The 14,028-nt window shown below is 48.0% G+C and overlaps 1 protein-coding gene across 4 annotated transcripts in view; it reads right to left on the bottom strand.

The window, feature by feature from the left end:
* LOC146783126 (uncharacterized) overlaps nucleotides 1-14,028 on the bottom strand; it is a 72,384-nt gene that overhangs the window by 32,150 nt on the left and 26,206 nt on the right. For all 4 annotated transcript variants that reach the window (XM_085638816.1, XM_085638818.1, XM_085638819.1 and 1 more), the window contains one exon: nucleotides 11,653-12,462. In XM_085638816.1, coding sequence (XP_085494942.1) covers nucleotides 11,653-12,462 — 810 coding nt within the window. The remainder of the gene's footprint in view (nucleotides 1-11,652; nucleotides 12,463-14,028) is intronic.

The following is a 14,028-nucleotide window of genomic DNA, read 5'->3' as shown; positions in this document are numbered from 1 at the left end:
GGACGACGTGGTGGTGGTGGTGGACGACGTGGTGGTGGTGGTGGTGGACGACGTGGTGGTGGTGGTGGACGACGTGGTGGTGGACGACGTGGTGGTGGACGTCGCGGTGGACGTGGTGGTGGTGGTGGACGTGGTGGTGGACGTGGTGGTGGACGTGGTGGTGGGTGTGGTTCTATGTGGTGGTGGTGGCCTTGGTGGTGGATGTGGTGGTGGATGTGGTGGTGAACGTGGTGGAGGGGGCTGTGGTGGTGGCCGTGGTGGATGTGGTGGTGGACGTGGTGGTGGTGGACGTGGTGGTGGTGGACGTGGTGGAGGTGGCTGTGGTGGTGGCCGTGGTGGTGGTGGTGGACGTGGTGGTGGCTGTGGTGGTGGTGGTGGCCGTGGTGGTGGCCGTGGTGGTGAACGTGGTGGAGGTGGCTGTGGTGGTGGCTGTGGTGGTGGACGTGGTGGTGGCGGACGTGGTGGTGGCCGTGGTGGTGGACGTGGTGGTGGACGTGGTTGTGGACGTGGTGGTGGTGGATGTGGTGGTGGTGGACATGGTGGTGGTGGCCATGGTGGTGGTGGTGGTGGACATGGTGGTGGACGTGGTGGTGGTGGTGGACGTGGTGGTGGACGTGGTGGTGGTGGACATGGTGGTGGTGGACATGGTGGTGGTGGACATGGTTGTATGTGTGGTGGTGGTGGCCTTGGTGGTGGATGTGGTGGTGGACGTGGTGGTGGTGGACGTGGAGGACGTGGAGGTGGTGGACGTGGAGGTGGAGGTGGAGGACGTGGAGGTGGTGATGGAGGACGTGGTGGTGGTGGATATGGTGGTGGTGGCGGATGTGGTGGTGGCCGTGGTGGTGGTGGTGGCCGTGGTGGTGGTGGCCATGGTGGTGGTGGACGTGGTGGTGGTGGACACGGTGGTGGTGGACACGGTGGTGGTGGACAGGGTGGTGGTGGACAGGGTGGTGGTGGACATGGTGGTGGACGTGGTGGTGGTGGACGTGGTGGTGGGTTTGGTGGTGGTGGCCTTGGTGGTGGACGTGGTGGTGGTGGCCTTGGTGATGGTGGGCATGGTGATGGTGGGCGTGGTGATGGTGGGCATGGTGGTGGTGGGCATGGTGGTGGTGGGCGTGGTGGGCGTGGTGGTGGTGGACGTGGTGGTGGTGGACGTGGTGGTGGGCGTGGTGGATGTGGTGGAGGTGGACGTGGTGGTGGTGGTGGCCTTGGTGGTGGACGTGGTGGTGGGCGTGGTGGTAGACATGGTGGTGGACGTGGTGGTGGTGGACGTGGTGGTGGACATGGTGGAGGACGTGGAGCTGGTGGACATGGTGGTGGTGGACGTGGAGGTGGTGGACATGGTGGTGGTGGTGGTGGTGGATGTGGTGGTGGTGGACGTGGTGGTGGTGGACGTGGTGGTGGTGGACGTGGTGGTGGTGGACGTGGTGGTGGAGGACGTGGTGGAGGACGTGGTGGAGGACGTGGTGGTGGACATGGTGGTGGACATGGTGGTGGACATGGTGGTGGACATGGTGGTGGTGGAGGACGTGGTGGTGGTGGAGGACGTGGTGGTGGAGGAGGACGTGGTGGTGGAGGAGGACGTGGTGGTGGAGGAGGACGTGGTGGTGGAGGAGGACGTGGTGGTGGAGAACGTGGTGGTGGTGGACGTGGTGGTGGACATGGTGGATGTGGTGGTGGACGTGGTGGTGGACGTGGTGGATGTGGTGGAGGACGTGGACGAGGTGGAGGACGTGGTGGTGGTGGAGGACGTGGTGGTGGAGGACGTGGTGGTGGAGGAGGACGTGGTGGTGGAGAACGTGGTGGTGGACGTGGTGGTGGTGGAGGACGTGGTGGTGGAGGAGGACGTGGTGGATGTGGTGGTGGTGGACGTGCTGGTGGTGGACGTGCTGGTGGTGGACGTGGTGGACCTGGTGGTGGATGTGGTGGTGGTGGACGTGTGGTGGTGGACATGGTGGACCTGGTGGTTGATATGGTGGACATGGTGGTGGTGGATGTGGTGGTGGATGTGGTGGTCGTGGTGGAGGTGGACGTGGTGGAGGTGGACGTGGTGGACGTGGTGGTGGTGGACGTGGTGGTGGTGGACGTGGTGCTGGTGGTTGACGTGGTGGTGGAGGAGGTGGTGGTGGAGGAGGTGATGGTGGACGGACGTGGTGGTGGACCTGGTGGTGGTGGTGGACGTGGTGTTCAAATAGCTGGCACATTTGCCGTTAGGATCCATACAGCATGGTGATACAGGACATTTGCTTCAACAAAACGTCCACCGTATGAGTGCAATATCGGATGCTATTTAAAAAAATACATACAAATGAAACGCATTTCAAATATTTTGACTGTTTGAAAAATTAAGGGCTTGCACTTTTAATTTCCCCAAAGGGAATTGATTAAAAAGTGCTGTCAGTAATAAAGTTAAATCGGGAAATCGGGGAGATGAGTCATCCGCAAGAGGACAAAACAAGGAATGCACGTGAGAGAGGGGGAGCAGGAGGTGAGCCTGGGACTGGTGCGTGCATAAGCAGTCTGTTCATTTTCAAGCACTGCACTCGTGCTTGTAATGCGCCCCAGCCGGCTCCCGCAAGGTGAATGCCGCCACAAGCACGAGTGTGTGCTTGAAAATGAGCAGAGCGACGGCTAAAGACCCTCCTATGCAGCGCATGAGCGCTGCATAGACGAGATCTAAAAAACCCACAGCGGATCATACGATTCCCGATAACTTCCATCCCATCTCCACCATTCCCTCTCTGGCAAAGCTCCTTGAGAAATGTGTACATACCCAGCTATGCAATCACATTGATCAGTTTCACCTTATTGACCAATTCCAATCCAGTTTCGGTCAGGGTCACAGCACAGAAACAGTCCTTACCCACATAGTTGATGACGTGCTTAAAATGCTAGATCAGAACAAATCTTGCCTTCTAATCCTCTTAGACCTATCCTCAGCCTTCGACACGATCAAACAGGACAGCCTCCTTGACTTACTTGAACATAGAATGGGATTATCAGGGGTTGTCCTAAATTGGCTCGCCTCATTTCTACACACCAGAACTCAAAGAATTAAGGTTAACCGATCCTTGTCCACTACCACTCCTTTCACTTTAGGGGTCCCTCGGGGGTCCAACTTATCACCTACTCTCTGTAACCTGCTCATGGAGCCTCTAACCAAATTCTCAAATTTTCCAATGTTCAGTACCACATGTATGCAGACGACACCCAACTATACCTTAAAATCTCCTCCCCTGAGGATATCCATCTACTCAAAACAACTCTGCAAAAAAAAACTGGCTAACCAGAAACTACCTTAAACCTCTACTCGCTCAAAACCGAATTCTTCTTAATTGCCTCACCAAAAAGATCCCACGACATTGAAGAATGGATGAAACACCTAACAGTTTTCAACTGCATTCCACACGTCCTAGATTCCACAAGATCACTGGGAATAAAACTTGACAAGAATCTCAACAAGCAGGAACACATCAGCTCAGCCACCAGAGGAGCAACCTTTCAAATGAGCAAGAAAAATAAAACCCTTCCTCCCCTGCGACAACCTTAAATCAGCAGTGCAAGCTCTAGTGATCCCAAGACTAGACTATGGGAGGGCTACCCTATGCGGTCTGCCGAGTTCCAAGTTGGCTCCACTAAGGGCATTCCTTAACTCTGCTGCAAGGCTCATCACTGGATCGAAAAGGTACAGCCACATCACTCCAGATCTGAAGGCACTAAACTGGCTCCCTTATGAGGCAAGGATTCAGATGAAAATTGCTTGCATGACCCACAAAGCCCTACACTTCAATACACCGAAGTACCCAACTGACAAACTGGAACTGTCCGGCGGTGACAGATCATCTAGAAGCACCAGCACCTTACTGTTGAAACCTCAAAATTTTTGAAAAAAGAAAACCTACAACCCAGCCTTCTCCGGATTTGCCCCAAGAATCTGGAACTCTCTGCCCCTGAAATCAGACTGATCCCTTCAATCACTTCATTCAAAAAAGACGTCAAACTGCTTTTAATGAACAAATCTCTACCCTGAACCCACAAACTCATTCTCTGGATACCGATCCGATGCTGTTTTCCAACCAGTGCTTGCACGCCGTCTGGTCCTGGTTTATAACTCACTGTCCCACTCCTGATTTGCAACAGCATGTTTCGCGGTTATCTATTTTCTACTTAATGAACTATCTGTAAAGCGCTCCGATACCCTTCTAGGGTCAAGTTTGCACTATATAAAACTTTATACATAAAAATAAAGTAAAATAAAATAAGTTCTTATCTTTTGGTGCAAGATGTCTTCTTTCTTCTGAGTTTGTAGCAGATCTCAGTGCCAGATCTGGGGGAGCCACCTAAATACTTAATTTAGGAGGTATTTTAGGGGAGTAGCAGGTAAGGTCAATGGGCACCTAACCTGGGGGGCCTACACCCTCGATTATGCCACCCACCTGTGGGAGGGGACATAGACCTGGCCCTGATTGGAGGGGTTGCCCTATCTTCTAGATGGCGTGGATAAAAGCTCTGCTTTACCTCGCTTACCCCACCTTCGGGGTGGCATGGGCAGAGGTGGGCACACCTATCTTTTTTAATTTTACAGCCGGTTTTCCCTCCCAAAGTGGGATGGCAAACCAAGGGCTGCCATTTGCTGCTAGCAGCAGAGGCTGGCGGTAGCATTACAAAGGTTGCAGGCCTCTGAAGCTTTCCTCTTCGAGCACTGGCCCATCCTGGGGAAGGAGGTGTGATACCTCTGCCCAGGATGTGCACTGTTTCAGGTCCCAGAGAGCAGGGGTTCTCTACCCAGGTCCAGAAACATGTTGGTGGTGGCTGGCTGTCTGCCTACAACCAATCAGAAACCACACCAGGGTTTGTGCGGATTAGTGTGGAGTTATTGAAAGGAGTACTTTGGTACCAAACACTCCTGGGTTTCGGTGAAGCCATCATGTTGCTCTGGAACTCGAGTTGTCAAGTTTCCAGCCCATGCACTCTCTATGTGTTCCCTGGCACGTACAATATTAGGGAAAATACCCTAATACTGTAGTTGCGCATCTGCTAATGCAGATATGCCCACACCTGGGAAATAGTGCACCCTACCTTATGGCTGCTAAGGCCTGCCAGAGGGGGGACTTACCTATATCTTAGGCAGTGCTAGCTGGCATGGAACACAGAAAGTGTGCCATGTTGACTTGGTCATTTCTTCACCTCACAGAGGGATGCCAACTGCAGGAGCAGTGGAAGGGTCCTAGTGAGGGGGTCCCTGGGTACCCTCTTCAGCCTCTAGGCCCGAGGTACCTAGGGTACCACTTACTAGGGACTTACAGGGGGCAGAAGTACCATTTGCGGACATGTTTTTTTAGGGGAAGAACCTTGGTACTGGGAACCTGGACAGCAGGGACCCAATACTCTACAGCCAAAGTTGCATCAAAAGCCAGGCAAAAGTGTGTGGTGGGATTACTGCAACAGAACCCCATTTTCTCACACATGCTCTCCACAAACACAAAGGATTACAGCGAACTTTACATGAGGGGTTTCATTGGCCAACACCTGACCGGACACACACATAAAAATGTCTGGTCAACTATAGGAGACCATAAACTATGGTATGCTGCCACCACTGCCTAACGCACTAACACCAAGATGAGAAGAGCAGCCATTTGTCCACTCTGGGTACACCATCGTTGTGCCCTACAGGTCTCAGGACCGGTCCTGGGCTTCACATTGTCCAGGGCAAGCCTAGGTTTCCGAGCACAAGCTAGATTAGTGCGACACAAAAGCCAAAACAAAAATCCAGAATATCAGATACACACTTGGTTAGGTGCTCACAGCAGGAGCACAAGCCTGTATACAATGCAGAGGACATTACAGTCGCACCAGAAATCAATCCTAGCAGGAGAAAGTGTTTTGCCTGGTACTAATGCAAATCAAACATACTTATTATAGCACTCGCACATCATTTTATTTTTCTTTCTACAGCTTCCCATCCTCAGATTGCATGATGTCCAAATCCCCTCCCCAACCGACTAAATTCTAAAACCTGCATAAAAATCTGATTTGGACATAAAAACTTTCAATTGTTCCTTGTTTTTTCTTTTGAATGACCCAACTTTGCATCCATCCATTGCGTTTCATATTTCTGGGTATCACCCACTACAATTCCCATGCCGGTCTCTCTAAATCTGGTTTACTGTATTTCTGCAAATTAATTTTATTGACCACAACTCTCCTCTTCCATGAACCATACCCATGAACCTAACAAAACAACCTCCTCCAGCCAAGCTCTGCATCCCACCAAACATGTGCAGGAACTAGCCTGTCCCCTGCTAACGATCACACCACATCCCTATTACTTAAACCTGCCACAAAGACACTAGAGGAAATACACAGAATTAGTTTATGGGGAGCACAAAACTAAACCCAGTAAATGACAATAATAAACAACCGCTGGATTTAATCAGTAATCTTGTGGGCCAGGATAGTGTGCTACTTGCTGTAAAGTGCTTCAATGCCTCAACAGGGGTAATAAGCACTATATAAATCAAATTGCAATTTATTAAGAGGATTCTTGGCCTGAGAACCCTCCTCATTCTCCATCACACTTTGTAATGATTGACTGTAAGGAACCACAGGCCTTTTATCACGGTGATTCAACCCCAAAGGTCAGGGAAATGTGGGCTAAAGTAGATCTGAATCTTGAGCAGCGAGCTGTCATCTCAATGACACTCGGAGGGGGTATTCCATCTGCGTAACAGATTTTTTTCCAACCAGAATTCTCTTCAGATAATTTCTTCTCAATTCCCTCTACTACTGCGGATTATTATTTTATTATCAACACTTGTAAAGCGCAGGTAACACCCTACGGGTACCCTGGCGCTGTTATACGAATGTCTAGCTTAACGTAGATACAGAAGGAGTGCAGTTACCAGAAAAAAAGAGAAAATTAACAGGATGGCAAAGGTCATACTTGAGGATAGAGCCAAGTTGTTATCCTTTTTCCGAACTGCAAGAGATCATCCACTTGTCCAATCTCAAGTGGAAGTTTGTTCCAGAGGCACATGGCTGCCGTACTAAAGGCCCTGCCTCCGGATTTAGTTTTTCTGACTCTGGGCACCTTCACCAGATTAGCCGAGGAGGAACGAAGAGTTTGGGGAGGGGCATACCATGTAAATTTGTCCTGCAGTGATTTGGGTCCAGCGCCATGCAAAGCTTTAAACACTATGCATAAATGCCTTGAATTGTATCCTTTGCGATACTGGGAGCCAGTGCAACTCTGAGAGTGCCTGAGAGGCGGAGCAGCGACGTGGCCTCGTGCTAACTTAGCCGTCATGGTCTGTATTCTCTGTAGTCTCTCGATCAGATATCTGGGAGATTCCAGCAGCAGAGCGTTACAGTAGTCCAACCTACTGAGGATGTTACTTCTAACTATCAGTATTCTAGCCTGCTTTGAGAACATTGGGAGGATCTTCCGAAATGCTCTAATCAAAGAAAAACAGCTCCCTGCTGTTTTATTCACATGATTTTCAAGAGTCAGTCTATGAACGAACATAACTCCCAGGTTACCTACCGTATTGCAGGGAACCAATGGGGTAGCAGTGTGAATGGGCCACAAATCAGACGGGAGTATAGAGGGAATTCTACCTGCTGCACGATGCAGGACCTCTGTCTTGTCGGCATTGAATTGAAGAGAATTCTCTCTAAGCCAAAGTGCTGTGTCCCGCAGACAAGCATGAAAGTCTTTCAGGGATACAGACTGATCTCCCTCTAGAGACAGAATAAGTCGAGGGTCATCTGCGTAGTTCACAAGATGGATATTGTGAGCCTTTATAACAGCAACTAAAGGCTCATATAGACGTTGAACAATGTTGGACTGATCGCAGATCCCTGCGGGACACCGTGCAAAATGTTGGAAAACGTGGATCGATAGAGGGGGGGGGGGGGGAGGGGAGTACTGCCTGCTGTCTATTGGATAGATACGATATAAACCACTTCAGGGCAGTGCCCACAACCCCAACCTCTTCAATCCTGGACAGAAGGACCTCATGGTTTACCGTATGCAGCAGACAGGTCAAGAAGAATCAGTATAGCTGACTGTCCCCTGTCTGCTAGCATTCGTAGATCGTCCAGAACGGTCACCAGGGCGGTCTCCGTTCCATGACCAGGACGGAAGCCAAATTGCACATCATCCAGAATGTTGTTAGTCTCTAAAAACTGTGAGAGTGATTTAGATAAAAAAATACTCTTAAACACCTAGGATTATCTAGACACTTCAAGAATACTTGTGAGATTAGCTCACACACAAAGGCCTTGGTAAAGGACAAGTATCATGCCCATAGAGATGAGATTAGATATGGTTACTGTCCATTCATTTATTCCATTGTCAACCTCTAAAGGCATGAAACCCTAGCTATCATGGATAAAGGCACCAGAACATAGATTCTATTTAACTCCCCTTCAAGTAAACAAGATTCATTTTTTACTGGCTATTCCCCTCACTGGGACTTGGTTTGCTTCATTACCCTGCTGTCCATGTGACGGAGTCTCCATACAGTCCAGTACGGTTTTTATGTCCAAATTTATTGTGAAAGATTCTTAAAACACATTAAGGTTTAATGATTGTACAATGTTTTGAGTCCCAAACAATCTGTTATGCAGTGCTAAATTTTAACTACACAGTTGATAAGTTTAAGGGAAAGATATGCTGCATGATACAGCTATGAGGATACGGAAGGCCAATGATGATATATATTTTAGTAACTGAAATTTGGGATACTGATTTGAGTGATCTGTCGGTACTTGTTTTTAATATCTGCTTTTTTGGTCATATTGCTGACTGAATAAAGATAATTTGAACCTAGTATGTTTTAATTTCTAATGATGTGTTTGTTTTTTACGAAGTGAAACTATTAGACTGTGCGTAGACAGCGTAGAAATAGCGAGTTCCTGAAGATCTCCACATGGATAGGTTTGATGGCACCAATAAATGTGTAATACATATTAACAAAGAAACAGCAGACACTTTAACATATCAATATTAAGATAGTATACACACTGGATATCCAATAAATTGTTGCTTCCTAGGTGCAACTCAGACTCCAATCAATGAGGAGTTCCTAGAATGCAACTATGATATATTAGTAAGCCATAAAAGCAGCATGCAAGACCAGAACAGTGTGAAACTATGCATAGTTCGAGTTGTGTGAGGGATTATGCTTGATTTCTTTTGCGGGAGCAGGAGTGTCATTGTCTGGTGAGAGTAACACAAACCTCAGATGCACTGCTGGCTGTAAAAGATCTTGCACTACATGAAAAGTGTGGTGCTGGGGCATATTGGCGTGGTATTAGACATCTCACCAATCGTGGTATTGACTTAGGCCTATAAACTCTTCTCATCACCCAGCCAGACCATGTTGCATCTTGTGTTCTCATTGGAAGCCAGAATGCTTCACGAAAAGAGTGGTTGCACAGGCAGATTCCCCACACAGCAACAGCAATGTAGCTCTCCAAGCTGCTGATGTGCTGCTAGTGCAGTTCTCAGGGCGACCCTCAGCAAAGATACCCTTTGGTTTTGTTTTGCACATGCAGCATGGAATACCCCAAAACTCAGAAGTGGTCCAGGGCTGATGTGGTGTCAGATGGCACAGTGTGAACATGTGCTAGTTGAGGACTGTTCCTGTGCCCTGTGATGGTGCTGAGTATGGTGTTGATGGAGCCAAGTACGGTGTTGCTGGTGCCATTAACATCTTCTAGTGCTGCTACTTAGGATCCTGACATTCTTAATGAGGTGGCTGGCATGATATGCCACATGTGCGATCTCACAGCATCCCAAAACATATGATTACCTGCATTATCTACAAACGAGGGGAGAGAGGTGATACTGTTAGGAATGGATTTAAAAGTCTACCCTAAAAATATGCCATCTTTCCATATTGAGACTCGTAAACTAGCAGTCGTGGAGATCTTTTCCTACCTAGGAGTTGTTTTTGATACTAAACAAACCTGGTCACATATGGTGGGTAGCCGGGCACAAATAATGGAGCGCACTCTGGTGGCAGTCTCTAGCTTCACTAAGAAACGGGGCTCAAAGCCCCTAGCAAGCATTAGAAAGATCTACAGTGCTAAAACGATCTCGGCAACGACATATGGGTCAGGGGCATAGTACCAACTGATTCCCTCCAGAAGATAGAGAATGGGTTCTTCAAGAGGATCGCCTCGCTCCCTCCCTCATTCTCAAACTATGTCACTCACTTAGAGCAGGATTTGCTCTAGGAGTCGGACATAGTGAGAGTAGCCCGATCATGCTTTGGTGCTCAATATGGAGCAGAGACAGTGGACCTTAATCAGACCATCATACAAAACGGTCTCTCACTGGACAAGGCATATAAAATTCCCTGGCTCGAGTACGTTAAACTGACTGCTTTCAATAGGAGTTCCCGGATTGTACACAACCCAAGATTCCTGCTCTAGATTTTCAAAACAGAGGCTAAATGCTTTACTTTTAGCAAAGTTATTCCACGAAAGGAAGGAATCCCAACATGCAGAAACATCTGTAAAACTTTCCTATCCGATTCGACATTTAACAGAAGGCGAATACCCGCACTTTGATGCGGCGAGGACCCAGCATCACAGGCTTCTCCTTTTACGGTTTAATCTTAATTTAATTCTTTTGATGTTCGGCTTCCCTCCGAAAAAGTACGCATTTAGTGACCTGACAACACGCCCATGTGGTAACCTATCCGCCCAGTCCGATCTCCACCATCTTTTCTTCTGTCATTTTTATAGGGAACAGAGAGCCAAATATATTTTACCCCTTTTAAGGTGGTACAATTTTAAGCAATGTCGAGTCGCCCTGTTTTTCCTGAAAAAGCTCCACGATCCTTTTGTATGTTTCTGCGTAGCCTCATTCCTTTGGGCTTGCAAGCGAAGGAGACATTCACTAGAAGTGGAAAGCCATGTTAATCCCTAGTGCTTCCCTCATTCGAGCTTCCGAAAATAATATGAAAATTATGTGATGCCGGTATGACACCCCACTGGGCCTTCATAACATATGTGATTTTTTTTAATGGTTTTATAAGTTTGCTTTTAACTATTTATTAATTAATCTGGTAATTGGATATCTGTAGCACTTCCTTTGACCCTCTATTGTGCTTATTACACACACTATAGATACTGAACTGCAAACCTTTGCACAGTTTAATCTTATACTCCTTGTCTGGGTTGGAATTTGTATCTTGCTTTTTTAATTGTTAGTTCTTATTAATGTTTATTGTATTAAGAAGGAAGATATTACTTTAATATGTATAATTTGATGATCTATGCTTTTTTAGATCAAATAAAAATTATTGAATTGATTACCTGCATTATCTACAAACTAGGGAAGAGAGGTGATAGTGCTAGGAATGGGTTTAAAGTCTACATAGCATAGCACTTCACATCATGAAACTGGTGTACAGGCACATGCATGTTAGCATGGTGCATATAATACATAGATGGATAGTTGCTTTGTATGCAATGACTTGTGCAGCAGTTTCTTGTACACATGATGTGTGACAGGTGATGCCAGGCGTGTTTCAGAGTTTCAAAAAATATATGCACACTCATGGGAGCCTAGCACGTGTTATGGGGGCATATGCCCAACAAACAGTGTAAACGGTCAGAGGTGTCTGCACTCACCTTCACTTTCAGAGCGTTGCTCCAAGTGTTCCAGTGCAGAAGTGTCGATACCCACTAATCCTTGCCCGGCCTCCTTCGCCAGTATTGTTTCCACATGACTGTCTGCGTTCGTGAGGGGCAACTGTTGGCTGGGCCCTCCTCCTGTACCTGCTGATTCGCTTATATTGGTGAAGATTTTTTCCTTGGTACGGCGTCGTATGTCGTACCACCTTTTTTGGATTTCATCAATTGTGCGGTGGGTTATGCCGACAGCATTCACCATACCCTGGATCCTCACCCAGATGGCCTTCTTGGTACGTTCAGGGACCTTCATAGCCGATTTGCCAAAAAGTTTATCATGGTCCTTGGAAACCTCCTCCACCAGAATGCTCAGCTCCTCTTCACTGAACCGTTTTTTCCTTTTTCTTTGTTGTGGAAACTCAAGTCCGTGCCTGCTTCTTGTTCCTGCAAGCTGGTAAACTGGCCACGAGTTCTTACTATTCTGCATGCCCAAATAGGGCTCCTCCCCGGAATGCATTCTCTGATGCCGTCTCAGATGAGAGCTATTAATGAAGCTCTGCTCGCACTCTGCAAATTGTCCGTCTCCTGTGTGGGAACTGTGATTATCCATGACTTGGGACGCAGGCCACGAGTTCCTACTAAGTTCTGTGCACTCATAGGGTCCTTCGCCAGTATGGACCATCTGGTGCATGTACAGGTCCAACCTCTGACCAACACTTTTCTCGCACTCTGTGCATGGGCCCAGATCCTCCCCAGTGTGGATGCTCCGGTGAATGCACAGGCTCTGGGTTTTGGTGAAGGCTTCATTCTCTGATCAAATAAGCAGATATTCAATGTATTATTATATGTCAACGAACAGCCATAAGGTTCATGACCAACACATCTAACAGAGCTCTTTAGACACACCATCCCACATAAACCCAAAACAGCACACATTAACATCCAAGAGAACACATTTAACAGAAATGTTAACATGCATCGAATATTTTCCAAAAGAAGCCACACACATACATACAAACACACACAACACAAGTCATGTACAACAACCAAGATGTTGTGGAAGCAACTGTTAAAGCCATCTGTCTTTATCAATCACACATCAAAATTGTACACTCATAGCTAACTGGAAAAAACACACAAACACCGAACTGTTGAATGGGGCAGAAGACAATACAAGAACCACAACATCGTTGCCAAGCCAGGCACCAGTCTGTGGTGGACACTTTGGAGGCACGTTGGAGAGGCACTTGGACTGGCAACTGCGATGTGATCCCAGACCACTGACAGAGTGTGACAGCGATGTGATCCCAGACAATGACAGAGTGTGAGAGTGATGTGATTCTAGACCAATGACAAAGTGTGATAGCGATGTGATCCCAGACTATGACAGTGTGACAGGGATGTGATCCCAGACCAATAACGGGACGAGAGCGATGTGATCCCAGAGCGATTACAGGGTGTGAGAGCGATGTGATCCCAGACAATGACAGTATCCCAGACAATGACAGTGTGAAAGCAATGTGATCGCAGATCACTGACAGATTGTGACAGCAATGTGATCCCAGACAATGACAGTGTGGTAGCAATGCGATCCCAGACCGATGAGAGTGTGATAGCGATGTGATCCCAGACAATGACAGTGTGACAGCAATGCGATTCCAGACCGATGACAGAGTGTGACAGCGATGTGATCCCACATAATGACACAGGGCGATAGCGATGTGATCCTAGACCAACGACAGAGTGTGATAGCGATCTGATCCTAGACCAATAACAAAGTGTGACAGCGATCTGATCCCAGACAATGACAGAGTGTGACAGCGATGTGATTCCAAACCAATAACAGGGTGCGAGAGCCATGTGATCCCAGACCAATGACAAAGTGTGGCAGCGATGTGATTCAAGACCAATGACAGAATGTGATAGAGATGTGATCTCAGACAATGACAAAGGATGAGAGTGATGTGATTCCAGACCAATGACAGAGTGTGACAGCAATGCGATCCCAGACCGATGAGAGTGTGATAGCGATGCGATCCCAGACCGATGACAGAGTGTGGTAGCGATGCGATCCCAGACAATGACAGAGTGAGACAGTGATGTGATTCCAGACAATGACAGTGTGAGACAGTGATGTGATTCCAGACAATGACAGTGTGGTAGCGATGTGATCGCAGATCACTGACAGATTGTGACAGCAATGTGATCACAGACAATGACAGTGTGGTAGCAATGCGATCCCAGACCGATGACAGAGTGTGGTAGCGATGCGATCCCAGACCGATGAGAGTGGGATAGCGATGTGATCCCAGACCAATGACAGAGTGCCCGTCCTAAGCTGGGATTGGTAATAATTCAGGATCACAGGTCAAAAAC

This window comes from Triturus cristatus, chromosome 12 (assembly GCF_964204655.1).
Source record: "Triturus cristatus chromosome 12, aTriCri1.1, whole genome shotgun sequence".
Taxonomy (NCBI): domain Eukaryota; kingdom Metazoa; phylum Chordata; class Amphibia; order Caudata; family Salamandridae; genus Triturus; species Triturus cristatus.
The sequence above is the reverse complement of the archived record's forward strand: the minus strand, read 5'-3'. Positions and strand labels throughout refer to the sequence as shown.